Source organism: Danio aesculapii, chromosome 13 (genome assembly GCF_903798145.1).
Source record: "Danio aesculapii chromosome 13, fDanAes4.1, whole genome shotgun sequence".
Taxonomy (NCBI): domain Eukaryota; kingdom Metazoa; phylum Chordata; class Actinopteri; order Cypriniformes; family Danionidae; genus Danio; species Danio aesculapii.
The window spans coordinates 30044943-30072240 of record NC_079447.1 but is presented as its reverse complement, the minus strand read 5'-3'; the positions used below and the strand labels follow the sequence as shown (position 1 = coordinate 30072240).

At 34.4% G+C, this 27298-nt stretch overlaps 1 protein-coding gene across 1 annotated transcript in view; it reads right to left on the bottom strand.

Annotated features, from left to right (window-relative positions):
• tspan15 (tetraspanin 15) overlaps nucleotides 1-27298 on the bottom strand; it is a 40996-nt gene that overhangs the window by 13200 nt on the left and 498 nt on the right. Inside the window, exons 2-5 of the mRNA XM_056471546.1 lie at nucleotides 19459-19644; nucleotides 14717-14791; nucleotides 14045-14140; nucleotides 8263-8376 (exon numbers count right to left, since the gene is read on the bottom strand). Coding sequence (XP_056327521.1) covers nucleotides 8263-8376; nucleotides 14045-14140; nucleotides 14717-14791; nucleotides 19459-19644 — 471 coding nt within the window. The remainder of the gene's footprint in view (nucleotides 1-8262; nucleotides 8377-14044; nucleotides 14141-14716; nucleotides 14792-19458; nucleotides 19645-27298) is intronic.

Here is a 27298-nt window from a genome sequence, read left to right as displayed (position 1 = left end):
ATAAAGGCATAAACGCATTAATGCTTTGACAAGCATCATAACCACCTTGTTGACCTTTTATACATCATTAATATTTTAATTGCTTATTATTATTTAGCAGAGTTGTGTCGGTATATTATTAAAGGCAAGCGTGAGCAAAAAAATATATATTTTCAAGGAGTGCACCTTAAAGGGTTAAGGGTGTTTATTTGCTGAAATTCATATAAAAATATTTGTTATTTTTATTTGTGCAAAAATCTATGTAAGGCTATATATATATATATATATATATATATATATATATATATATATATATATATATATATTTATATAATAAATACATCATTGTTTGAATGTTTTAACGTTTAAATTATTTTCTGGTAAAACACATGAAGGTCATGTGACCGTCAGTGAGAATGCAGCGTTTCATTTCTTACAGAATGCATTCTCTGTTGTTGTGACCTTCTGTGTTCATTGTTTGGAGAAAACTTGGCAAGTTCTCCACGAGAAGTGAGTCTACCAGATCTTTCTTAATAATAATAATGATAATAATAATAATAATAATAATAATAATAATAATAATAATAATAAGAAGAAGAAGAAGAAGAAGAAGAAGAAGAAGAAGAGGAAGAAGAGGAAGAAGAAGAAGAAGAAGAAGAAGCTCACATTATACTCTTTATCATGAAAATAAACCAAATATTTGACCCCAAACCACAAAACTAGTCAAAAATACATTGTATAGACTATTGTATATTCTTTAATAGCAAAATTATTATCATATTAAGTATAGATCATGTTCCATGGAGAAATTTTGTAAATTTTGCACTGTAAATATATTTAAAACTAGTTATTAGTTAGTAATAAGTTATAAATAATAAGCATTGCTAAGAACTTCATTTATGCAAAAGATGATTCTCTCAAATTCCATATATTTTAACAGTATGGAAGTGTATTTATTCAGCTTTTAGTTGATGTATAAATTTTAATTTGAAATAAATGACACTTATGGTTTTGTGGTTCAGATCAAAATATTGCAACCTGCCTACTTTGTAACTGCATAAATTCTGCCACTAAAACTAAAGACTGGAAAATAAGCACTGCTTAAAATAAGTGGCCATAGCAACACTTCCAGAGCAACACTCAGTGATGGAGCTTTCCTTAAAAAAAACAAAACACAGTGGATAAATTATCGCAACAGTAATAAATCTCTGGGTGTTCTAATATCAAATGCTACAGATATCAGTGTCAATCAAGGCAATTTTACAAGAAAAATCACATTCCATACACACACAGAAGGATATTTTATGGCATTCACTCTTGCTTTTGTTGCCTCTGAAACGTCACAGTGTATACGTGGGCACAGATTTTTCAGATGGCATCAAAATGAAATAGATTTGCCCGATTACCACACAGGACAAGCTGATGATTGGACCAATTTACATTTAAAGTGACAAGCCTATCAGCAGACAACCCAAAAAGACAAACTGATAAGTAGACTGAGAATTTGAGGATGTCATTTGACTTTTGATCTAGACTAATTCACCCAAGGGGAATGCAAAAAGCTGGGAAACAAGTTAAATATTCAATTCCATAAACCATTATAAGCACTTTTTAAAAATGTTTAACAACTGTCCATTTAAAAAGATAGGTTCTTGCCTTGAAGAAATTCTAAAGTGTGTGATATCAAGTCCTAGTAGGTAACCGTGCCTGGAGATAATAAGCTACACTCACCGGCCACTTTATTAGGTACACCTGTCCAACTGCTTGTTAACGAAAATTTCTGATTAGCCAATCACATGGCAGCAATTCTATTCAGACATGTAGACATGGTCAAGATGATCTACTGCAGTTCAAACCGAGCATCAGAATGGGGAAGAAAGGTTATTTAAGTGACTTCGAACGTGGCATGGTTGTTTGTGCCAGACAGGCTGGTCTGAGTATTTCAGAAAATGCTGCTGCGATTTTCATGCACAACCATCTCTAGGGTTTACAGAGAATGGTCAGAAAAATAGAAAATATCCAGTGAGCGGCAGTTCTGTGGGCGCAAATGTCTTGTTGATGCCAGAGGTCAGAGGAGGATTGCAGGACTGGTTTGAGCCGATAGAAAGGCAACAGTAACTCAAATAACCACTTGTTACAACCGAGGTATCCTTGAGGCGGATGGGCTATAGCAGCAGAAAACCACACCGGGCACCACTCCTGTCAGCTAAGAACAGGAAACTGAGGCTACAATTTGCACAGGCTCATCAAAATTGAACAATAGAAGATCGGAAAAAAACGTTGCCTGGTCTGATGAGTCTCAATTTCTGCTGCATCTTTCGGATGATAGGGTCAGAATTTGGCATCAACAACATGAAAGCATGGATCCATCCTGCCTTGTATGAACAGTTCAGGCTTGTGCTGGTGGTGTAATGGTGTGGGGGTTATTTTCTTGGTACACTTTTGGCCCATTAGTACCAATTGAGAATTCTGTCAATGCCACAGTCTATTGTTGAGTATTGTTGTTGACCATATCCATCTCTTTTTGACCACAGTGTGCCCATCATGAAATAGCTACTTCCAGCAGGGCAACGCACCATGTCAGAAAGCGCGAATCATCTCAGACTGGCTTCATGAACATGACAATGACTTCACTGTACTAAAATGGCCTCAAGTCACCAGATCTCAACCCAATAGAGCACCTTTGGGATGTGGTGGAACAGAAGATTCGCATTATGGATGTGCAGCTGACAAACCTGCAGCATCTGCGTGATGCTATCATGTCAATATCGATAAATCTCTGAGGAATGTTTCCAGTATACCTTGTTGAATCTATGCCACGAAGGATTAAGGAAGTTCTGAATGAAAAGGGGGTCCAACCCCCTACTAGTGAAGTGTACCTAATAAAGTGGCCAGTGAGCATACAAATATAACTAATACTGTATTATTGCTTTCTGTTAGATAGCAGTACATGAATATTTTGTGAAAGTTCTACACTGTAATATTTGAAATCAATAAAATGCAAAAATAAGAAAATGCAGGTATTACTTTAGTAATAGATTAAGATTAGCATAAATTTTTTTGTTCTGTAAATCTATCTTCATAACGTTGTTCATATGGTAGTTCTGTATATTTCTTTATAAACATTGAATTAAGTTGCTAGTGGTATATGGTTTCATATCTTGTAATCTGGTTTACAAGCAAAGGTACAAACTGATCTCCATCAGGCATAATGGAGATGGATTCAGAAGATTCAAGTTCATGTCATCAGATTAAATTTCAACTTCATTCTGATGTAATCTTCACATATAGAAAGCCGTTTAGGGCAATGTTTTGTCTTTAGACTAAAATAATGATGAGGTAACGTCACAGGTAATCTGCACACAGCTGGATGTTGGCAGGCTCTTTGTTTGTTCCAAAACCAATGAAAAATGAATGACCTTTTGACGGTAAGACCTGCTTTGGTATCGTACTTCAGAGGATCTATTTTTCAACTGGTATATGCGTCTTCAAAAATAAGCTCTTTTAGTATTCAGCCGTCTGGGGCTGTGCTATGAATGCGCAGGCTTGTGCTTAGAGCGCCAGACAAGAAAATAAACCTGCAAGACACAAATGAACAAAAACAGATGCTATCTTTATCATCACGTGACTTTTTTTGACGACCTCTGGTGATCAGATCAGTGAAAGCATGTCAATTTCAGACAAAAATAGAGATGAAGTTCCACACAATTGATTCCCGTTGTCCCAACACAAATCGATTAAGTTAACTTAACAAATTTAAGTTAATTGAACATAAAACAATTAAGTCGTGCCAAAAAAATCTTAAAAATTGTGTTGTTTCAGCTCATTTTAGTATGAAAAGCAATAGCATAATAGTGATAGTGAGTGTAATAGTAAACAAACAGTCTAATCAAAATAAAGTGTATTTTTTCTATTTTATATATATATATATATATATATATATATATATATATATATATATATATATATATATATATATATATATATATATATATATATATATATATATAAATAAATAATGAAAGTGATTTAATAATGTTTTTTGTTTTTCTGATGTTTTTTTGTTTAACAGAAGAAAGTGATAAAGATTTGAAAGCATTGTAATTATGGCCGAATGAGCAACATTATTAGATGAACCATTCCTTTAATTAAGAAAATCAGCTCTTATTCACCAGGAAGTGACATCATTTTTGGCACCACAGCAGCAGCCTAAACATCTCACTCTAAATTGCCTCTAATGTAAGCGACCTCTCATTCACTCAGTGAACAATAGCGAACTCTAGCTCTTTATTTCCATTCTTTTAGAAAGTATGTTCATGCTCTTGCCACTCTATAAATAATCAATCTATCAATCAATGCTTTGAAGCACTTTTTACACAGCCTTTTAGCCTTTTATAGAAATACATCTTTAAAAACAACCCAAAAATATTCACTTTTAGCTGATACAGATTTCTAAAGACACAAAGCAGGAGTGAACCAGATAACACAGGATCATTATGAGCTTGACGTTTCCATAAATCAACAAAAGCAAATGCCTATTATGAAAACCTGAGCTGAAAACATTTCATATTCCTCAATATTTCTAAAGCATGTGGACAGCGTTCTTTGCCAGTTTACTGGGTGTAGTGTCATTATTTTTGCACCTGTAACATGCGGCTTGTGCCAGTTCATTTTGAAACTGAAAGCAGCTGCGAGCACTTAACAAGGACAGAACAAAACTAGCCCAGGAATGCTGAAAAACACAAAGAGACTATTTGTGTTCATTTGTGCATTATCTGCACACATTTCTCCCTTTATGCCTCCTTTCAGTTGAGCAAACAGTAACTTCATAAAAGACTCAATCATAAAAGCAATACATTCTTTTGGCTTCATTTTAAGCCCAGGATCGTATTTCTTATTTATCAGAAGATTTGTAGTTGTTTGATAAACTACCGCAGTTGATGGTAACAACAATGCCAAAGTTCACAGATGTATAACATACAGCTGTATATTGTATATGTTTCTGAAACATTCACAGAAAGACCATGGAGATTCTGATCACCTGATCACAACGCCCTGATCGAATTTTTTGCATTTCCTGGACAACATTAATAAAACAAATAAGGGAATTTACACTTTCCCATTTCATGGTCGAATAGCTAACCGAGCAGAAAAAATAAATGAAGTGATCAGGTGTAAACAGCCCCTTAAAGGGGTGGTCCACTACGAAATCATATTTGAAACTTTAGTTACATTTACATTTACATTTAGTCATTTAGCAGATGCTTTTATCCAAAGCGACTTACAAATGAGGACAAGGAAGCAATTTACACAACTATAAGAGCAGCAGTGAACAAGTGCTATAGACAAGTTTCAGTTGTGTAAAGTCTAAGCAAAGCATTAGTAATGTTTTTTTTTTTTTAGAGAGAGAGAGAGAGTACAGTTAGTGGTATAGCCAGAGAGGCAGTTAAGATTAGGAAGGAAAGTGGAGACTAAATAGTTGAGATTTTAGTCGTTTCTTGAAGACAGCAAGTGACTCTGCTGTTCTGATGTAGTTAGGGAGTTCATTCCACCAACTGGGCAGATTGAATGTGAGAGTTCGGGAAAGTGATTTCTTCCCTCTTCGGGATGGAACCACGAGGCGACGTTCATTCACAGAACACAAGTTTCTGGAGGGCACATAAATCTGCAGAAGTGAGAGCAGATAAGAAGGAGCAAAGCCAGAGGTCGCTTAGGAAGCAAACATCAGAGCTTTGAATTTGATCCGAGCAGCAACTGGCAGCCAGTGCAAACGGGTGAGTAGCGGAGTGACATGTGCTCTTTTGGGTTCATCAAAGACCACTCGTGCTGCTGCGTTCTGAAGCAGCTGAAGAGGTTTGATAGAATTAGCTTGAAGCCCGGCTAGTAGAGAGTTGCAATAGTCCAGTTTGGAGAGAACAAGAGCTTGAACAATGAGTTGAGCTGTATGTTCAGATAGGAAGGGTCGGACCTTTCTGATGTTATAGAGTGCGAATCTGCAAGATCGAGCAGTTCTAGAAATGTGGTCAGAGAAGTTTAGTTGGTCATCAATCGTTAATCCAAGGCTTTTTACCAGTTGATGTGTAATGTTCAGTAGCTGTGTGACCATAACCAACATCTCTGAATGTAATACCCTCAAAGTGCAATGCAAAGGGAGACGTTGGCTTTTAGAGAGATAGGTTAGTAAAGCCTACAGCAGACGAAGTTTGGGAACTACAAAAAAATACATCCAGGCTAGTTTGCCACCATCAACAGTTTAGCTACAAATTCATATTTATCTGTTAAACGCTATAAACAGCCAAATTCTTCACCCGCGTGAGCAGTGTCTCTCGATGCAGACGGTTTCCCTGCACTCTAAATCTCAAATAACAAACTTGCAAAGGATATGTGAATGTTTCACAATGCCGTGTTCACACCAGACGCTGAACGCGCAAATAAACCACGCTATTTGCGCATAAATAGGCACGTGAACATTTTGAGTTTTCTCGCTTCATTCGTGCATCAATGCATGGGCAGGGTTTCTGTCTGCCTGGTGACTCTAGCTTCCTTGCTAAATAGCTAACATGGATTTTATTGAGAGACTAGCTGTGTTTATGTGCTTTATGAAGGTTGAAAAATAGCGTTGATTCGTTTAGAGTAGTGTCTGAATCCACTAGACCTATTCAGAGGTGCACCTAGCTCTGTGAGCTCATAAACTCCTCCAGAAATTATACCTGGATGATGGAAGCTTTCAGCATTGCTTCAGACTGAGCCGAGCCCAGTTTGATGAACTGTTGTCAGGTGTCAGCAGGAGGATTTTTCCCCTGGCACACCAACAGCAGCCGTTACATCATAATTACGTCCCTACAAGAGAAAGCTCCTGATTGGTTAACACAGAGCGAATGTCCACTGAAGTTCAGATTTTCCAACTTGAGTGATTCAAGTGAAGCAATTCAATCGCGCATGTATGACATGTATATCACTCGTGCTTGAGGCTTCTTCCGTGTCTGGTGTGAACGCAGCATAAAACGTACATGTTTATTCCGAATATATGTGAAAGACATTTGTCAGATTTTATTTTAGAGAGCGTGAGGTTCAGCTGTGTCCTTTTCATTTTCTGTCTGATTCAGGCTCAAACTGAAAACAGCTACTCTGACTGACAATATTTACAGAGCAGTGGCACAGCGAGTGCTAGAGGTGTGACACTTTTCCTGGTGACGTGGAGCCAAACGGCTAACACAGCACTTTTACACAGTTAGCTGACCAATCAGAGCCTCTTGATGGCGGTCTTTCAGAGGAACTAGGAATATGTCGTTTTCATGTTAGCTGAGTAGCTGTATATAATTAAAGTAAGATTTTTTACAGATGAATCATGAGCACACATTGTTTTACATCTTATAAACAAAACCGAGCCTTAAAATACACTCTGGACCACCCTTTTAAAGCTGACTTTTGAGCATTATTACTCCAGTCTTTATTATTTTCCTCTTAAAATTTGACTATTCTTATATTTTGCTTAAAATAAGTATCTATTAACAACAAAAATGTGCAAAATAACCAAAAAGCACTCATCAGAAACAGAAAACAAAGTTAACTAATCATTTCAATATTCAAGCAGTCTCTCCTTGCTTTCTAAAACTATAACATTGCTTATTATGGAATGCTCTTAACATTATGATGTGTGTTAAAATGCTTTATTTTTACCATCTTGTTTCCCATTCATGTGCTATGTATGTATTGGCATTACATAAAGTAACAAAGAGGTACCAAAATATACCCCTGAACCTTACCTTAATCCATGTAGTCACCTTATGTTACCCAGCAATTTCTTAGATAAGTACACTGTAAGTACACAATAAATGCACATACTGCTAAATAAAAGGCAACCCAAAAATTGTTCATTTGAATGGCTGGAGTGAATCTGCAATTCTTGTAGCTTTAGCGTTTTTAGCAGGACAGAGAGAAAAAAAAAACACTGAGCTAAAAGTATCTGAATGAAGCACGTTTGGCTCTAGATAAAAATATTAGCAGATATAGTGCCACTAGATTGTTACCATAAATGACCCTGGATGCTTGTGACTCACGGCTCACTTCAAACTGCAGAAAAACTAAAATGGTGCTAAAAAAGGTGTCATTACGTTTGGTTTGATTCAAACCAGTGTCCACTATTTGAAAACCTCTGGTATACTTTAAATTTTTCTGATAAACTGGAGTCATACAAGCGTAACTCTTGTGTTTAACAGTAAACAGAACATAATGAGTTAGTCTTTCATGTTACAAAAATGAACAAAAAAATCATGAACAAACCGTGATGATACAGCAGGTGTAAGGAGCTGCACAGGCCAGTGGACCAGGAGCAGAACAGTTATGATACATGTTCACCTCCCAGTCCTTGTACTCGGTTCCTCCACAACATTTGAACTGGAAAAACAAGAAGCACAAATTATCAATGGAAATACTGGCACAGTTTCAGAAGAAGACCATGCTAATGCTGCTTGTTTTCTCATCTGCCTGCACAAAAGTAGATGTACAAGTCTACTGGAAGAATATTTGCACAATGTACTTTTACATAATTTGGGTAACATGCAACGGGTTGAATTTATTACCAAGTCCTGTGCTAAACTGCACCTAGTTTGACAGGGCATGAAGCATGAGAGGTGATATGAATAATCCAAGCTGCTTTGTATTCATTTATCGAGCCAAAAGCTTTCAGAGGACGAGCATGAATAAATATTAGACTTCTGTCTTCCTTCACTGAATGGCACAATTCATATTCCAGCCCCTTAGCTCATTTCAGGGGCTGTGAATAACATTTGAGGGTAATTACTTAAGCAACTGGTTGATTCAAAAGAAACATATCTCATGCGTTTGTATTGCAAGTATTATATGACAATCAGCTTAAGGAAAACAAGAGCATATTAGTTTGAGAACAAATGCAGAAGGTAGATAAATAAGAATGCAGTGTGATGGTCACACAACAAATAAAAGGATGATGATCAGGACGCCTCTGGGAATGAAGCCACTTTTCACAACAGCAGCCTGACAGAAAACACTGACTGGGTTCCGATTCACGGCTTCCTGCACAGTTGTCACTGCTCCCTACAACACTGGGAAGGGGACATCAGTAGAAATTGTCATCACTTGACAAGGCTTGCTTATTTAGAATGCATTCCAATCAATGTCCCAACGATACATCAACATTTGGGGTCGGCTTTTAGTAATAGTTCCAGTATTTTGTGCACTGATAAATGAATGATTATAACCGATCACGCTAACTGCTCAACTTTCAAGTGCAAGCATAGGCATCTAATAAAATGCTCACCATGAGCCCAATTTGATTTAACTCTTAGGCTATATGTAAAGAAAAAGTTTTTATTAACAAATAGTGTCTATTGGTAGGCTAGATCTGCCAGTTTCAGACTTCAGACTTTACAATCATGCATTCACACAATGTTTGAAGCATTATGGAAAAGTGGTCGGGGGTCTTATTTATTATTATTTTCATTATTATTATTATAAATTTTATTAATTATTTAGGATAAATGCAAACTATTTTCTTATTTTAATATTTTTGGTATATTTGCCAGGAAAGTATGATGGCAATTTAATAGTTAAACGCATTAATTGGGGAAAGGAGTCAAACCCACCCTTAAAATGTTAACCCTGATTCCAATACAGTCAAATATAGACAACGAGCCTCATTTTCAATCATCTTAAGGCCCAATCCCAATTCTATTCCCCGTCCCCTTGGTCCCTAAAACCGAGTGTGAAGGGGAAGGGCTTCAAAATTTACCCCTAAGAAATGGGGCAGCACTACAGCACCTGCACACATCGTCATTTGTCATCGTGATCTCTGGCTTCATATGAGATCAGATGATCATGACTGCTGTAGTTATTCCAGTTTGGTTATTTTTTGGTATTTATCTTGAGTAAATCACTGAAGGAATATATTATCATACCGATCTAATGTGGCAATAAGATCATAACAATACTGCGCATTTACACAGTGGCACTACAGAACTACAACATACAAAAGAGAGAGATCGACTCAGAAAGTCACTTAGCAGTTTAATGATGATTAAGTTAGAAATTTAGTTTAGTAAAATTGTAGTTAGAAATGACCAGTTTTTCTACTCTAAGGGCTTATTATGCGGTGTTTGTTGCCATCTTGTGGATGGACAACCTCAACAGTCTTTTCTTTGCTCAATGACAGGCTAATGGCCGCCGACGCGCTGTAGGCTATCTCTGAAATGACAAATATTTTAAATAGACACTATCCTTATAAATAATCTGCATTGTTGCAATCGAAACAATTACATTCTCACGTAAAAAGCCTCAAAAGTACATTATGTTGTCCAACAGCTGCAATATTCAACAAATTCATTCATTCATTCCTATTCTTTTTTTGGCTTAGTCCCTTTATTAATCTGGGGTCCCCACATGAATGAATGAACCACCAACTTTTCCAGCATATGTATGCTGCGGATGCCCTTCCAGTTGCGATCCATCACTGGGAAACACCCATACACACTCATACACTATGGACAATTTAGCTTACCCAATTCACATCTTTGGACTGTAGGGGAAACTGGAGCACCCGGGGGAAACCCACGCAAACCCGGGGAACACATGCAAACTCCACACAGAAAATTGCAACTGACTCAGCCAAACCAGCAACCAAACCAGCGACCTTCTTGCAGTGAGGCAATTGTGCTACCCCCTGTGTCACCGTGCTGGCTATTAGTCAAACCGTAATGAGTTTATTGATCTGCTGTCACTTTATGTAGGCGGAGTAATGCAGAAGGGCAAAGAGGCTGTACGAGTTCTGATATTGCAGAATATTGCATGGCTATCAGCCAATCAGATTCAAGAACCAGACAGAACTGTTGTATAAATAATGTTAACTAACATCAACCAGCAAGTGTTTTTAATAATTTAAAATATGATCTGATCAAATATTCTTTTAAATATTAGAATAACCACTGGTTATAATTTCATTTTGGTTTCATTTTTACAAAAATGCAGTTGCAGTTGCGTTTAACCGAGCAAGGACATTTTCATAGTATGTCTGATAATATTTTTTATTTTGGAGAAAATCTTATTTGCTTTATTTCAGATAGAATAAAAGCAGCTTTTAATAATTAAAACAAACATTTTAAGGTCAAAATTATTAGCCCCTTTAAGCTAATTTTTTCCGATAGTCTACAGAAAAAAAACATCATTATACAATACCCTAATTACCCTAACCTGCCTAGTTAAATTAATTAACCTAGTTAAGCCTTTAAATGTCTTTAAGTGTCTTTTAAAATATCTAGTCAAATATTATTTAATGTCATTATGGCAAAGATAAAATACATCAGTTATTAAAACTATTATGTTTATAAATGTGTTGAAAAAAAATCTCTTTGTTAAACAGAAATATGAGAGAAGACAAGCAGGGGGCTAATAATTCAGGGGGCTAATAATTCTGATTGCTACAGTATATGTTACACTGAATAGTGATGAAACAGTATTTCATCTATATTTTGACATTTTTTTCCATTTAGGTTATTTGAAACATTAAAAAGTAGACAGCCCTGCCGGGGTGCAAAATGATCAGTGGTTGTCTTTTTCTTTCTAAAACTTGTAAATTGATATTTCACTGTAGACTTACCCCCATCCTGTTTACTGCCTTCAGAAAGAGCACATACACCCCCCAATGCTTTAAAATCTCACAAATATCCTGTGAAGCTCAAATAAACATCCGCAGTGTCATGTTGAGTTTATTGGCTTTCTTGTTTAACAGCAGCATGTGCACAAACACAAAAAAATAAATAAAAAAATCGAATGCTAAAAAAAGAGAACAAAAACAAAAATCATTCAAACGACAGTGAAAGACTGGCACTGAAGGTGGTTTAAAGAGAAAATAATCCCTTTACTTTAACAATGGAACAAACAGAATGCGCTAAAGCTTTTCCATTCGACCACCACCAGGTGAGAAATGATTACTAGAAACTGACTGGTCTTGCAGGCACAGTTCTAGTTTGCTTCATCAAAGTCCAACAGAAGTTTGTTGATAAAAATGAAAATTGCTGTAATATTTCTGCATTTAATTGAGCACTGCTTATACTGTGTGCTGTAATTACTCGCTCTACACAGGTGCATGCGGAATCTCATTCTCATGCGCTTCAATGCAGCTTGGAGACACTGGGTTCACAGAGTGAGTTGCCAATGAAATGTCTGTGCATTGAAACGTGCCTGCTGGGTGCCAAACAAATAAATCACAAGCTGTATGATTCTTCCTACAGTGCCTACATCCTCAACACCGGAGGAGCTTTTTAAGCATCACTGTATTGTAAGTGGTGGAACAGACTATTCAATGAGGGTCTTTATATCATTCACTTCACTTAATAAAAACCCAAAAGCATTATAAACCTTAAAATATTTCTAAGCAAATGGATGGTTTTAGTGCGCTTTAAAGTTGAAGAAAATTTATTAGTCCTCCAGTAAAATTATCATTTTTATTTTTGCCAAGAGATGTTTAACAGAGACTGGAAATGTTTCACAGTATCTAATAGTGCAATTTAAAGACAGGATAATTAGGTTAACCAGTAAACCAAGTGGACAACAGTGGTTTGCTCTGTAGTCAGTCAAAAAAACAAAAGGTGGCTAATAATATTGACCTTAAAGTCCCCAAGAAATCTAAACTATCCATATGACTTTGTTAGCTCACATAGCCAGTTTTGTGGTGAACAGTTCACCTGTGCATGTCATTAGGAAAAAAATAATAGTTTGCCCTTCCAATCTTAAATTGAAATCTGAAAATGCACTTTCTGTTGTTGTTTTTTTTTACAGTTAAATTATCAGATTACATGATATTGAGGTAATGGGTGTGGCTAACATACTTACGAGGCTGGTTCAACTATCAGTTTTGACAACCAACAGAAATGGTGAGCAGGAGGAGTCTAATAGGTTGTAATAACTCTCCTCAAACCCTTTTCCTGATCTTTCATCCATTCAGCCTGTGGTAAATTAAACAAGCCACGCCCAACTATTTGCTCATTTAAAATCTCGTTTCTCTTGGTACTGCGTCACAATACGAAAAAAATAAAAAAAAACAATTGCAGCTTCCAGCTCATTGGGACTTTAACATTAATATTTGTTAATTTTGTTTAATTCCAGTCAAACTAAAAACATGGTATATGCAGGAGTCCTAAAGGTAATTTCAATACCTTTTTAGGACTTTTTCAAAACCTTTTTAGAATATTTTAAGAGCTCATACACTGCAGACACTCTAAAAAAAGACTTTAGAGAGTTATCAGTTATTAGAAATTAGTTATTAAAACTATTATGTTTAGAAAAGTTGAAAAAAAAGAAGTGTTAAACAGCACTTAACACAATGCTTCAAAGAATTAAATTTTATAGGTAGGCTAATAATTTTATCTTGAACTGCATATGTGAATGCATTCTAGTATTGTTATTGTATAATTTATTGTCATAAAAATTAGCCCCATATGGTTACTGGTCTTTGTTTATTTAATCTATGGCATGAAGGGACATTACTGTAGAAATTGTCACTACATTGGAGTTGGATTTTAAATTATATATATATTAAATATAAATTATAAATAAAAGTTTACAGATTTTGATTTAAGAAATCAAAAATTGATCTATATGATGAACTAAACGCATTCATTTTTAAAAAATCAGTGTCTGCATATTATACAATAATATCTTAAAATTAGATTACATTTGATAAAATCTAACAAAATTTATGGCAAACTTGCAAAATAACAGCATAGCATCATTTATTACAAACAAAAAAACTAATAAAAACCAAAGCCCTTTATTCATTTAATTAATTTATTACTTGGTTTTGTTAAAAAGGAAATAATAAGTTTTTGTTTTCAGAAGACTGATTGAATTAATTCAGGAAAAATTATGAACAAATAAAAATGGAATACAGAGAAAAAACATTTCATTTAGCTTCACTTAGTTTCTGTGAAAACTACGTAGACAGATCAAAATCTCAGATGCCTTCAGAATAATCTTCAAAGGACAGCATATGAATTCTGCAACTTTCATGTGCACCCTGATAGAAATCTCTTACCGTTTTCTGAACAAAGTCCATGATGTTTTTGAAATCAAGGTCATCATAGTAATTCACCATGCCTTTACGGATGTTTTTGTTGAGAATGTCCACTGTCTGTTAGACAAAGGGATGTCAGTATGATTACAGGAAGATCTTTTTGCAACAAAACATCATATGTACAATTTCTCAAGATGGGATGTGGAGCTTTTATTCCTTTTGTTCTGCCTTTGCAATAAAACTGCAATGTCTAAGCAATGGTACAATCAGGTTCTCAAAAAAATATTATTATAACGAAGTTCACAATGATGATGCTAATTATGCTCTGGCATCAAAATTACTTTGTTAATGATTGCTGAAGTGTCAAGAAGCCAAACAAATTGCCACTTCCAGCAGACGACTAGACACAGCCTCATTTAATCAGAAAATAATCTTGACCCAAATCATATAACACCGCTCACCCAATTATCCTTTTTACATTAGCATGGATCACACATTAACTAACTGACATCACAAAGAAACCGACAACAATTATTCTCGCATTTCACAGCTAATAATCATAAAAGACTGAGATTACGGTGTAAATGGATTTTTTAGCACCAGCCACTTAATTGGAAACAATCAAACAATCAAAGAAAATGAGGTATTTTAGAAAGTGAAATAAAATGAAACAAAGAAGCAAAATGATTGTACCTGGTTCTTAAAAATCAGAGCAACAATCCCACCGATGAGCTCCAAAATGAGACAGAGAGCCAGCATGTAAAGAAACTGCAAGGAAAGAGTAAACAGAGGATCTCAAATGAAACAGAGACACATTAATGAAACACAACAGTCGCACACCTCCATTTCTGCCCTACATGGGCAGTGAGTCCATCTGTGTGTGTATAGCACTCGCTGACATTTTCACAAAGGCAGACGAACCACTGAATACAAATAGCTCATAATATGATTCAATTCCTATCATCTTGTTTTCTTGCTAGTGTGCGGTTTTGGGAGGTGAGATTAAAAAACAAGAGCTTTTCTCTATGAGACAAACTTTTCACTTTCTTTTTGAAACAGGATGTACTCTTAAAGATTTTGAAGCTATTTTGCTATTTCAGCTATTTTGAATAGTAAAGTAAGTGTGTGTGAAGACACTTGCACCAGACACTCAATATTTCTAAAAAAAGCATTGTACATTTCCGAGTGTGCCTAACACAGATGAGTGGGCTTGATAAACCACCCGTAGAAACACTCTCTTCATATGCAATGGACATTTACCTTAAACTCCACATTACAAGGACTCAATAAGGAAAACTATGTTTGCTTGTGAATGTACCACAAATCATGTTGGACTACTTGTTTTCATCACCCTTAAATACCTCTTTTGCACAATATCTTGCTTAATATTGTTATGTTTCATGTAAAAGTACTTGCATAGGCTGGCTTAGGCCATGTGTATAGTAAAGTATATATTATATTTGTGTAGTTAGATTTAGGGATGAACAATAAATGGTTAGAGCATTGATATCGCAATGTCTGTATCCACAATATATACAATCGCAGGATTATTTATTAAAGATTAAAAGATAAAGATATTATTAAACATGTCATTATACTGTTTGACTCCCCAGAAAACCGTTTATTTAACTTTTATTTTTGCTCTGTCGTGTTTATATGCTTTTAAAGTTATTATATTATACCGCATAGTACCGCATAAAACAGTGTTTCCCAACCCTGTTCCTGGAGGCACACCAACAGTACATATTTTGGATGTCTCCCTTTTCTGACCCATTAACTTCAGGTGTTAGAGTCTCTTCTGATGTTATGATAAGTTGATTCAGGTGTGTTTGATTAGGGAGAAGTTGAAAATGTGTACTGTTGGTGTGCCTTCAGGAACAGGGTTGGGAAACACTGGCATAGAAGACTTCATCATCCCAGTTGTTCTAAATCAATGAAATATTTCCAATTAGAGCTGTTCAAATCATCTGGTAAAATTTTATTCATATCGCAATATATATTGCAACAAAACAAAATATCACAATATCAGATTTTTCCAATATTGTGCAGCCCTGGTTAGTATACCACTCCGGTAAGTTAGTTATGTATAGGTTTTACATAGCTCTTACGTCCAGTTTTGTGTTCATAATTATGATTATGTTTATTTATGTAGCACTGCAGTCCTGTGAGACATGACATTTGTCCACATCCACATATGTAGCGGAATGGCAATAAAGCTCAACTTGACTAACAATCCTGCTTTCTGGTGCTAGCCTTGCTTTCACTAGGTGATCCATATATGCAAACGAGAAGCAATTATTTTCATATTGAGTCTGATTGGTATTCCAGAAAATTGCTGCGAAGCTCCTGTTAATTCTGCATCAGGTGATCTGGTGTTTGACTCACTGAGCGTGATAACACATGCATACCAAATACACAATGGGAACACAAAAAATATGTTAGCAATAATTTATTATTTAACTGGATTATTCCACTGTAGGGAAGTTAAACAGTAGTCATGCGTTTCTGACCCTGAGTATTCTATTTACAGTGTGTGAGTTATGATGTTAAACAAAGCTTTCAAAACTACAAGGTAAAGCACAATGTCAACAGGAAACTACAGAACTACTGAAATCTTTCCTCTTAATTACAAACACACTTCTCTTAAAACATTTGACTGTACAATATAAGAACTTTTGGTAACACTTTTTAATGACTACACACATTTAATAAGCATTAGCATATAGTGAATTCATTATTTAAGCATTAAGTCTACATTAATAAACATTAGTAAGCAGTTTATAACTACAGCTACAAATGCTGTATACTTGACTTATAAACACATTTATAATGAGCTTAATAATTGTATTTTCATAATTTTGAGTGATTTATTTTTCATTACTAAATTAAATATTGCAGTATTTACAAACCATTTGTATTTAAGAATAGTCGATGGTTCATTTAGAATAAGTAAGTAAATGATTAACAAACTATTGAAATCAACGTTTATATATCTTATTATTCAGGTGTATAGTAATGGTTACTATCCATGTTAATAAATGCTTTATTAACTTCATCCAGTTTTGTGACCTAATCTAAAGTGAGGACTATTTATGCTTTGTAAATCTCTTATAAATGACAATTAAAGGCTTACCAATGAACAAAACATCTTTGCAATCCTACTTAAAAAAACAAAATTACTGTAAAATTACTGTAAAAATTGGATAAAACAACAATATAATAATTTAATAATATAATATAACACAACATTTCGAAGTTATTTAGCGATGTTCAAACTGTACAGTCATTTTATTTTACATAAGATTGCAAAGATTTACTTTTCATTTGATACGGTTTCATTTGTGGATCTTCAAATTAATAGAAATGAATAAAGTCGTTTGCTTTCTTTTTTTCCTGTTTAGAATATAACTGAGTCTTTAATAGTCATTTATAAGGGATTTCTAAAGCATAAATAGTCCTCACTTTATATCAAGTCACAAAACTGGATGAAGTTGAGTTAATAAAGCATTTATTAACATACAAATGAACTGTTAGCATATGCCTGAATAATAAGAATTATAAATGTTAATTTGAATAGTTTATTAATCATTCACTAACTCATTCTGATGATCTTTTAAAACCAAAAAATATTCTTAAATAACTGGTTTGTAAATAATGCAATATTTAATTAAGTAATGAAAAATAAATCATTAATAAAGTATGAAAATACAATCATTAAGCACATTATACATGTGTTTATAAGTCAAGAATACAGCATTTGTAGCTGTAGTTATGAACTGCTCACTAACGTTTATTAACGTAGAGTTAATGCTTAACAAACTTAACTATTTGCTAATGCTTATTAAATGATTTATAGTGTGCTGTGGCTGCATGTGCTGATATCCACATTAAAGGTTCAGTTATTCCAATGGATGAAGAAGTTATTACTTCAAATATTTTTTAATAGGGAAACAGACTTTTTAACAATAATTTATTATTAATTAATCAATTAACTTGCAGAATTGGAGTCTAAAAACCACCAGTGATGCTGTACAGAAACCTCCACCAATCAGAGTCACGTTGAGTAAGGCATTCCAGAATAATTAGTTAGCTCCGCCCATTCCAATGAATCATCACATCATCCAAGTCTCCTTTAAGCCTGGTTTATGCTGGACGCGTCTGCTAGTTCGCTTGAGTGCACGCACCGAATGTGACGACATCACTGTGTTTGTGGAGGTTCGCTTTGGGTGCCTGCGACATGATTTCAGCTGGCGGAGCGCATGGATTTTTTTTTAGACTTGAGCGAACAGTGTGCGCGGCGCCGCATTTGATTTGAGTTGAATATGAATCACTTTGAAGAGATTTTGTCTGAAACAGGTACGACTGTACAGACACCTTTATGATCCGTGAACATAGAGATAACCAGATGATCAGTAATTCTTGGCTAGAAATTGCAAGAGCCGTAGGAAAGGAGAAAAGTTTTTGTTAAAAGATTTGGGAAAAACCCGAAGAATAATTTGTTAAAGCCAAAAGAGGCCATGGCAGAAGGAGACCCAGGTACACAATTACAGAATATGTTTTTCCACCAGTCATAGGTTTTACACTGATCTATATATTACAATTTTGAATCTAAAACAATTTATTAGTTAATAAACTATAATTAAGCAACATATTATTTCGTTGATAACTGGAAAGGAATATTTGAACATATCAGTTTACAATATACTGATGCCCTGTTTTAATAGACTTTATTGGTGATAATATTCAGGAATGTTGGACCAGTATTGCCTTTTTAGCAATAGAAGAGGACAGAAACTAGCCAGAGAGTAAAGTGTGAATTGTGGAGCGGGCTAAATCAAAAAAAAAAAAGCTATTTTATTTTTTAGTAAGTGTACTTTTATTTTGCTTTTATTGTTGCCATAATAAAAAAATATATTTGTAAAGCAACCCATGTTCTGTTGTCATTTACATTTTAATAAACTTGGTAAAACTGTCCGAGATATACAGTAAACAAAAGCAAGTGATGCAGCAAAGTTTGATAAAAAAAAAAAAAATCTTGAATAGTTATAAAAATCCTTATAATCATTAAAATAATTGATAAAAATAATAAAAATAATTACTTTAAAATAAACTTTAATGATATTAATGATATGACGTAGTTCCGGAAACTTTCTACTTCTCCGTTTATCCGTCTGATTTTATGGTCAGTTTCTTTTGACCGCCACCTGTAGTTTTAAAGAATATCACAACGGCAAACCCAGCAGGTATAAAAGCCTGGTCCGTTTCGTTAGGTGTGCAAAGAGTCTAATTCCAAAGAGTATAATTTTAACAAAACTATACATGTGTATTTGCAGAAAAACACAATACTGTTTATATAATAAATAATGTACTGAAGTAGAGCATTTGTTATGTAGAGGATACTACTGTGCAAGAGTCTGATGGAAATGAAAACTTACCACTTTGAGAAGGCACAAGTTGTCTCTGAGAGATGCCAGAACCCCGATGAAGGAAACAATAAACATGATGACACCGAGCACAATGAGGATGATGGCAGGAGCCAGAAACACTCCTTCCAACGTTTTGTATCGTTGCCTCTCCACCTCTGCATAAATACCGATGGCCAATATAAAGCCCCCAATCAACTAAAACAAAACGACATACATCAGACCATTTGCATTCAATGACAAATTAGATTGCATATGAAAAGATCAACAACATAAGGCATGTGAATTATGTTTAAGAGTCTCAAAAGGCTTAAGAAGGATGGACATTATTGAATTTAAGAGTATATTCTTCATAATATTTTAATACATAAAGCTAAGAAAAGCTACTGTGACCTCCTAAAATAATGGAATCTAACCTTGAATCTTAATGGCTCCCTTCTGTGCCGAGTGTAATTTCCATTTGCAAATATTCTACATGATTATCATACTCTACCGAATGGAGCTGTACTTGTCTAATTAAAACGTTTAAGTATGTGGTGTGAACCCCAAAGCATTTCTGTTTCACAATTGAGGAGTAGAAGAAAGTAAAAGCGGAAGAATTGGACGTCAGATATGTACGGCACACAGAAACGCACACCAAATGCAGCTCTGTAACCCAGAGAAATAAACACTGTGCTCCAGTGACATGGCTTAATGGCATAATCAAATAATAACCATCAAAACGCTGCCCTGGTAATTGGAGTAAAACCACTCTTCGCCTGTTAAATCCCTGTGTGTGTGTGTGAACAGGTCTGTGTGCATATAGGCTTTGCAACACATTAGTTGTGCTAATGCTTTCCTTCTGTTCCTAGACTTGCTTTCTCATTCACACCATAGCAGAATGTTGTCAGGATGGATAAGGTGTAATACATTTCCTAAAATGAGCAGAGGCATAAACGGCATCTATCAGGGGTGTTTCTCCTGCACACTCCAAAAGACATTTTCACAGTGATTTGATAGAAAAAACATTTTGGGTTCCCAAAAAATCTTTCCATGAACAATTCTAAAAGGAGCCATTTTACTGTTAGCGTTTTTCCACCATATACAATATTTTGTGAAATGGACAGGATCAGCCAAGGCTTATTTGATAAAATGTGCCTCAGCTTACATTTTTTTGCAAAACGAAAATTATCTTGCTCATTTCGTCAGACATCCCTCGCTGCAGCCTGTGACGAAATGTGTCATGCATGTCTTCATCAAGTATGTGTTAGCGGGCTATGCTTTACATATGTGCTAGCGGTATTTTGATTTCATGAATGAATGCATGTGAACGGTCACAACCATTTCGTCCATTACATCGACGTGCATGTTGTTACAAGAAACCATAATTATTCATATTATTTATTAAATGACACATTAATAGCGTTACATGTGATTAATGTCTACACCTATCCCAACCATCACAGTAAGTATGTGGGTTACAACCATAGACATTATAATAGAGGTCTATGGTAGCAAGTGACCATCTTATTTCTTCTTGTATTTTTACAGTGGTTGGCATCCATCATTTTGGTTCATTACTGCCACCTTCAGCTCTGGGGTGTGAATTTACAGACTAAAGTAATGGACATGTTATGAGCATGTACTACATTTGAATTTTTTCATTTACTACATGACAGTATGGAAGTATTTCATTTTGGACGCATCATGTTGTGCATGCGCACTTCAGCGTGCTTGATGTAGTGCAGTGTTTCCCAACCCTGTTCCTGGAGGCACACCAACAGTACATATTCTGGATGTCTCCCTTTTCTGACCCATTAACTTCAGGTGTTAGAGTCTCTTCTGATGTTCTGATAAGTTGATTCAGGTGTGTTTGATTAGGGAGAGGTTGAAAATGTGGACTGTTGGTGTGCCTTCAGGAACAGGGTTGGGAAACACTGATGTAGTGTATACATGACGTCATTGTGCTACAGGCCGCAGCAAGGACTATTTGCATTTCGTTGGACGTTTCGAATTACAAAACCACTAGAGGGCGCTGTATACATCGTTATGAATCAGAAATATGGCCCTAGGGTACGCTTTGTTGTATGTTTCAGATACACGTCCTTCTTATACACCTTTAGGAGAAGGCATAAATTGTAGTACATATCACCTAGCGAACTGCTGATGTAAACTCTTCCCTAAACCAAAAAATAGCGTAACCTCATAGTTTTGCCTTGATTTTACATTGCTTTAATCTTTTTTGAAACTGTGCTTCCCTGGACTTGAACCCAAGCACTCTGTGTCACAGTCCAACACTGAACAAACATATTCAATTTCAAATCTTAGAAACCATTGCATTTTTTTGGTGCAAACTAAGCATTTTTAGAACAGCACACACATTTCTGCAGTGCAAAAATGCTTTGGTGGACACGCAAACTTATTCTTTTACTAATATATTTCTGTAAATATCATTAGTGTGGAAAGGAACAAACATTGTTGGCATCAAACTGTCCCATAGCATTCATTTTAACTAGAAACTGCAGTCAAACATATGTTTAAGTGCGTTTTTTACAGTTTCACATCAATGTAGGCTAAAGTACATATTTCCAATGAACCAGTAACTAACAGTGCATGAACATTGATAAACTCAAATAAAGTGCAAATAGCTTTTTTTCCTAAATGGCACTTCAGTTTATTTAATGGCATTGGTGTGTTCAGTTTCAGTCGTAGGCAGCTAAATTGTACAGTGAACATGAGTGGGTGTAAACAGGTCAGAATGGTGGAAAGGAATAGACTAATTACAGAGTAAATGACTCCTACTCAGACCATCGAGTGTCCCATTTAGTCTCATCGAGATTAAAACAAACTTGACACATGAAATGATCTGTTTTTAGAGACAGACCACTTAGTTTCTGCTGTCATTAGTTAACACAGGGTTTTTCATCCTTTTTTTAAGGAAATTCATATTTGACTCAAAGCTTCAGTAATACATACAATACAACAACAAAAGCATGTTTAAAAGAAAACCACATTGATTACTATATCTATCTATCTATAGTCTTATATATATATATATATATATATATATATATATATATATATATATATAATTTTTTTTTTTTTTTGGAATGGTTTATTTTACATAAAAATCTCTAATGCTTGCATGGTGGTAATAGTTGGATACATTGGAAACTAAACTTTTCACTTTTTTATGCATTCTTAAAAATGAACATTGCATATAAAGATTAGTGGAGTGATTCTATATTCCATTGGATGCATGATTGTCATAGTAATGTAATTGTCATAGTAATTTTGTGATTTTAACTGAACGGAATGTTTCCTGTACTGTATCCGTTGATCAGTTGAACAAGCAACCAAGAACTGCATAGTAAAGCGTAAGCATAAGCCTCTAATTTCTTCGTAAGACGTGAAATAATCTATAAAAAAAAACATCACATGCCCCTGGTAAGATTATACTTACAGTTATAGCTGCTGTCCATTATCCTATTCACGCTTAACAACCCCAGCTAGAGAAGGTGCTAAATTAATGTTATCACCGAAAACGTGTTATCAACTGTATCCTAGAGGGAGATACAATAATAGACTGGAAGAAAAACAGAAACAAACGCCTTTATGTTTACGTAAATCCCTCAATAAGATTTCTAAAGCCTTCTGGGAAATTGGTTGGAAAGCCTCAACACGAGTTATGACTTTTGGCTGACTATAAAGTCTAAAACCATAAAGGCTGATGTGGTTCGGGACCAACACAACCTCATTTTAGCATCTGATTCTCCTGAGCTGAAGCTTGCTTGTTGATTTGAGTGATCAAAACTACCTTACAACCTATATTTATTTGTCAAACCATATTGCTTAAAGGCTTGGTTCACCTCAATAAATGAAAACCTCACCATTTACTCATCCTCAAGTGGTTCCAGACTTTTATGAGTTTCTTTTATCTGATAAAAAAAAATAAAAAAAATAAAAAAAAAAATATATATATATATATATATATATATATATATATATATATATATATATATATATATATATATATATATATATATATATATATATATATATATATATATATATATATATATATTAAAAAAATTACAAAAAAAAGCTGAGTAAATGACGACAGAATTTTCCATTTAATGTAAACTGTATCTTTTTTTTTAACATTTTTATTGGTATTTATTTATTTATTTATATTTATTTATTTATATATATTTATTTATTGTTATTTATTTTTTATTACATTTTTATTAGTTGATATAAAAAAAATATGTAGGAATGTAACGATTCACCGTGAGCAGGTTGAAATTGATTCAAATATGTGACGATTCAAACTGGTAGAAATGTTAATCGAAACGCAAGACATTTTTTTAACAGAGGGGGTGCTGTTTTTAATAGGTGCAAACTTGCTTTACCTGCACATCAGCGGCGAGCAAGAGGTGGACTGGCAGAGTAAAATGACAGCGATCAAGTGTGCCACACAAAACACAAATTGTGTGCAAATACTGCAAAAAGACGTTTATTACACTAACAGAACAACGAATATGATGCACATAAATCGTCAACACAGTGAACCACTACTATCACAGACGTCTATATTAAAAAAAACTATTAATAAGCCAAACCAAGCAGACCAGATTTGCAGCACAGCTTGCTCTGGCGAGCGCTACAGAGATCACACGGTGCATCAGTGTTTTCATAGCGAAAGTGTGAAGACGTTTTTCAGACTGAAAGAGAAAGTTGTGCTGTTACAGATGCAATTAGATTATTGTACAATTTAATTCACAGAATTTCTACAAAGTATGTTGTGTACTGTAAACTCGCTTACTTTTTTCGTCACATCCATAATGCATGTTTATTTTACTCATTCAAAATATTAAAAATGTTTACAGATTGATATTTTTATGATCCTATAACTCTGTGGTTAGCTGTTTTGAAAAATAATATATAATAAATATAATATATATAAAATATAAATAGATGTTTGTATATAATGTTAAAATATACTTCCTTTGTGAATTTTTAAGTTTTTACTGCAAATGTCACATCCATAACACTGAAATTGCTCACGGATATGCTGATATTTCTTTTTTAAAAATGTAAAATCCCAGCACAGTCTGTTTTAGTTTAAAAGTTTTAGTTTGTTTTTTTTGTGCAGAATTTATTTGTTTTTTAAAATGGATTTTAGTTATGGCTGAAATATATATATTATTTTGGTAAAAGTGCATTTCATCTTAAATTTATAACAAATGATTTTGTTAAAAAAATTGTGACTAAATCGTGAATCGTGAAATTAGGATCGTCAGTTTGTATCGAATCGTGAGTCATGTGACTCGTTACATCCCTAAAAATATATCTAAAAGATCCATTACATTTAAAACAATTCTAAACCTCCAAACCTGCCATTCATCAAATCAGAAAAGTTAGCACATTCACCCTCTTCAAGTCAAGCAATGAAAGATAAGAGACAGCTCACTTTAGAATGCCTTTTACCAATCAACACAAGTGCACATTAATCAACAGAGATGATCAGAGCAGACCGTGAACAGAATATCCATCCACACATAATAATTCACCCTAGCAGCATTGTTTGAGGCACGAGCACCGGGTCTCTTGTGACATAAGCTCTGATGAGAGCGACAAAAAGTGCATGGTGGTTGGGTCAGCCAGCACTGTTATACTGCTGCCAATAGGCCACCAAGAGCCACGGCTGGTGGTATAATGGTCTGAAATAGGGTCCTGTGGGGCCTTTTGTTTACGCTGTCAGCGTGATGATGGGTTCAACGTGTGCAGACCTGCTCTTGACAGAAAACAGGGAGAGAAGCACAATGGTGAAGCCCACAGCATTTCAAACCTCTGCGTCCACTAGAGCTGCGTTGATACCAGGCTTTAGCACACAATAATCTATTTTAAATGTCAATAATGGATGAGAATAAAGATAGCAGAATGTCAAAGTCAGTACGCTATGACAGTGGCAAAAATTTTTGATTTGCATTTAAAAGAAGCAAACATGATACATTAATGGCTCAACTATGCAATGCGAAACTCAGGCCAGCTTGTAAAGAATATTAAATGTGGAAAAAGAGTCATTATTGGTGACTGAAAATAAAAGCGAACATTAGGAACAGACATTAAAACTACAAACATCAAGACTTATATAACCCCGAATGACTCTCTGGTTTATTTTTAGTCAGTCACAGGTTGACAGCAGTTACTAAATAAAGAGCATGAGACAACTTGAGATGTAAAATAACACAAGTTTTGAATTAAACGTCTGGGAATGTTTACTAATGACTAACAGTACAATAATGTACAAAACATATTATATATAATAGATAATATACAGTGCTCGGCATAATTGAGTACACCCCATTTTGAAAACGAATATTTGTACTGATTTCTCAGTGAATCTAGGCAATGTGTTTTTGGTACTTTTAAACAAAACAGATTTATTAAACAGATATATTCATTAAAATAATATTTTAGTCACCAAATATATTTAGAAATTACAATAAATTCAAGCAAAATATTTCAAAAAAAATCTACAACCTACAAAATTTCAATTACATGTTTCTTTTTTTTTTGCTTCTCTTGATTTTACCTCTTTTTAAATGTGTTTTCTATAACATATAAATGTGAGTGCACTAGTTTTTGGATCATTATCGTAAGTTATTTTGTTAGATAAGCTCCAGATTTGGCTTCAGTGCTGACTAATCTAATGTATATGCACAAATATAATATTGTATAGCTTCCTATTAAACTAGATTCCTAATGAATTTAACTAAATTCCTATTAATTTAAAAGATAGGTTTGTGAGGGGTGTACATATATATGCTGAGCACTGCATTTAAAAAAAAGAGATGTCCTAGAATTTAGGACATACTGTAGATCTAGGTAATGTTGCAGAAATATTTCCTTGTAATCTAGAAAAAAAATTCTGTTAAATGTATAAATCAATTCATGAAATATATTTGAACGTTTCTGTAAAGTAATATGAGTAAAGGACTCACAAGAAAATGTAGTGTACAATTGAAGAGTTTAGAAAACCTCTAAATGCCATCTGAAATTTTCTATTTTGACTATTTTTATCAGTCTCCTGTGTGTATGTTCAGTAATATCACTTTTATGGCGAAGAACAAGTCATTTTCCAGGTCTTGAAAGTAAAATATCTCAACATAAACAAAGGAGGCTGAGAAAAAGTTCATTTTCAAAAGAAATTTCAGACGGCACTTAGAGGTTTTTGCATCTCAACTCTTCAATTGTATATACGGTCTACATAATATCACCACATATTGATATAATAAAAATCCTATAAGAAAAAAAATCAAGAGGATTAATATACAATTAAATTTTATGGCATAGAAAATCTATACACTCTACTTATAAATTTATCATAATCCTTCATTCAAAACAAGAACAATTAAGTTGGCAAAACAAATACAGCTAACAAACTTACAATACTGATAAGGGTGGTGGTGGGGGGGGGGGATCATCATTTGGTAAATTGTGGAATATAATGACTGGTCTTTGATTTGAATAGATTAATGACTCTAAATGAAATGGTCTGAGGTCACAAACCATGTTTGTTAAAGGATATGGCTTTTTAGAACATGACTACTCAGTATTTTGGTCATCTGATTAGCAAAGCTAAATAATCAACAACTTCTAAAATGAGTCAGTTTTACTTTCTATCTATCCCTTTTCAATGGAAATCCTAATGATGTATTTATTACTTTATGCACAAATATTTCCACATCATAACAAGTGTCATTTCTGTATTTTCATTGCATAATTTTAGATTTTCGCTTAGTATTTTTAACAGCGACACTTCATATTTTATGAATAAATCGAACATGCATCCTCGTTTATAATATCT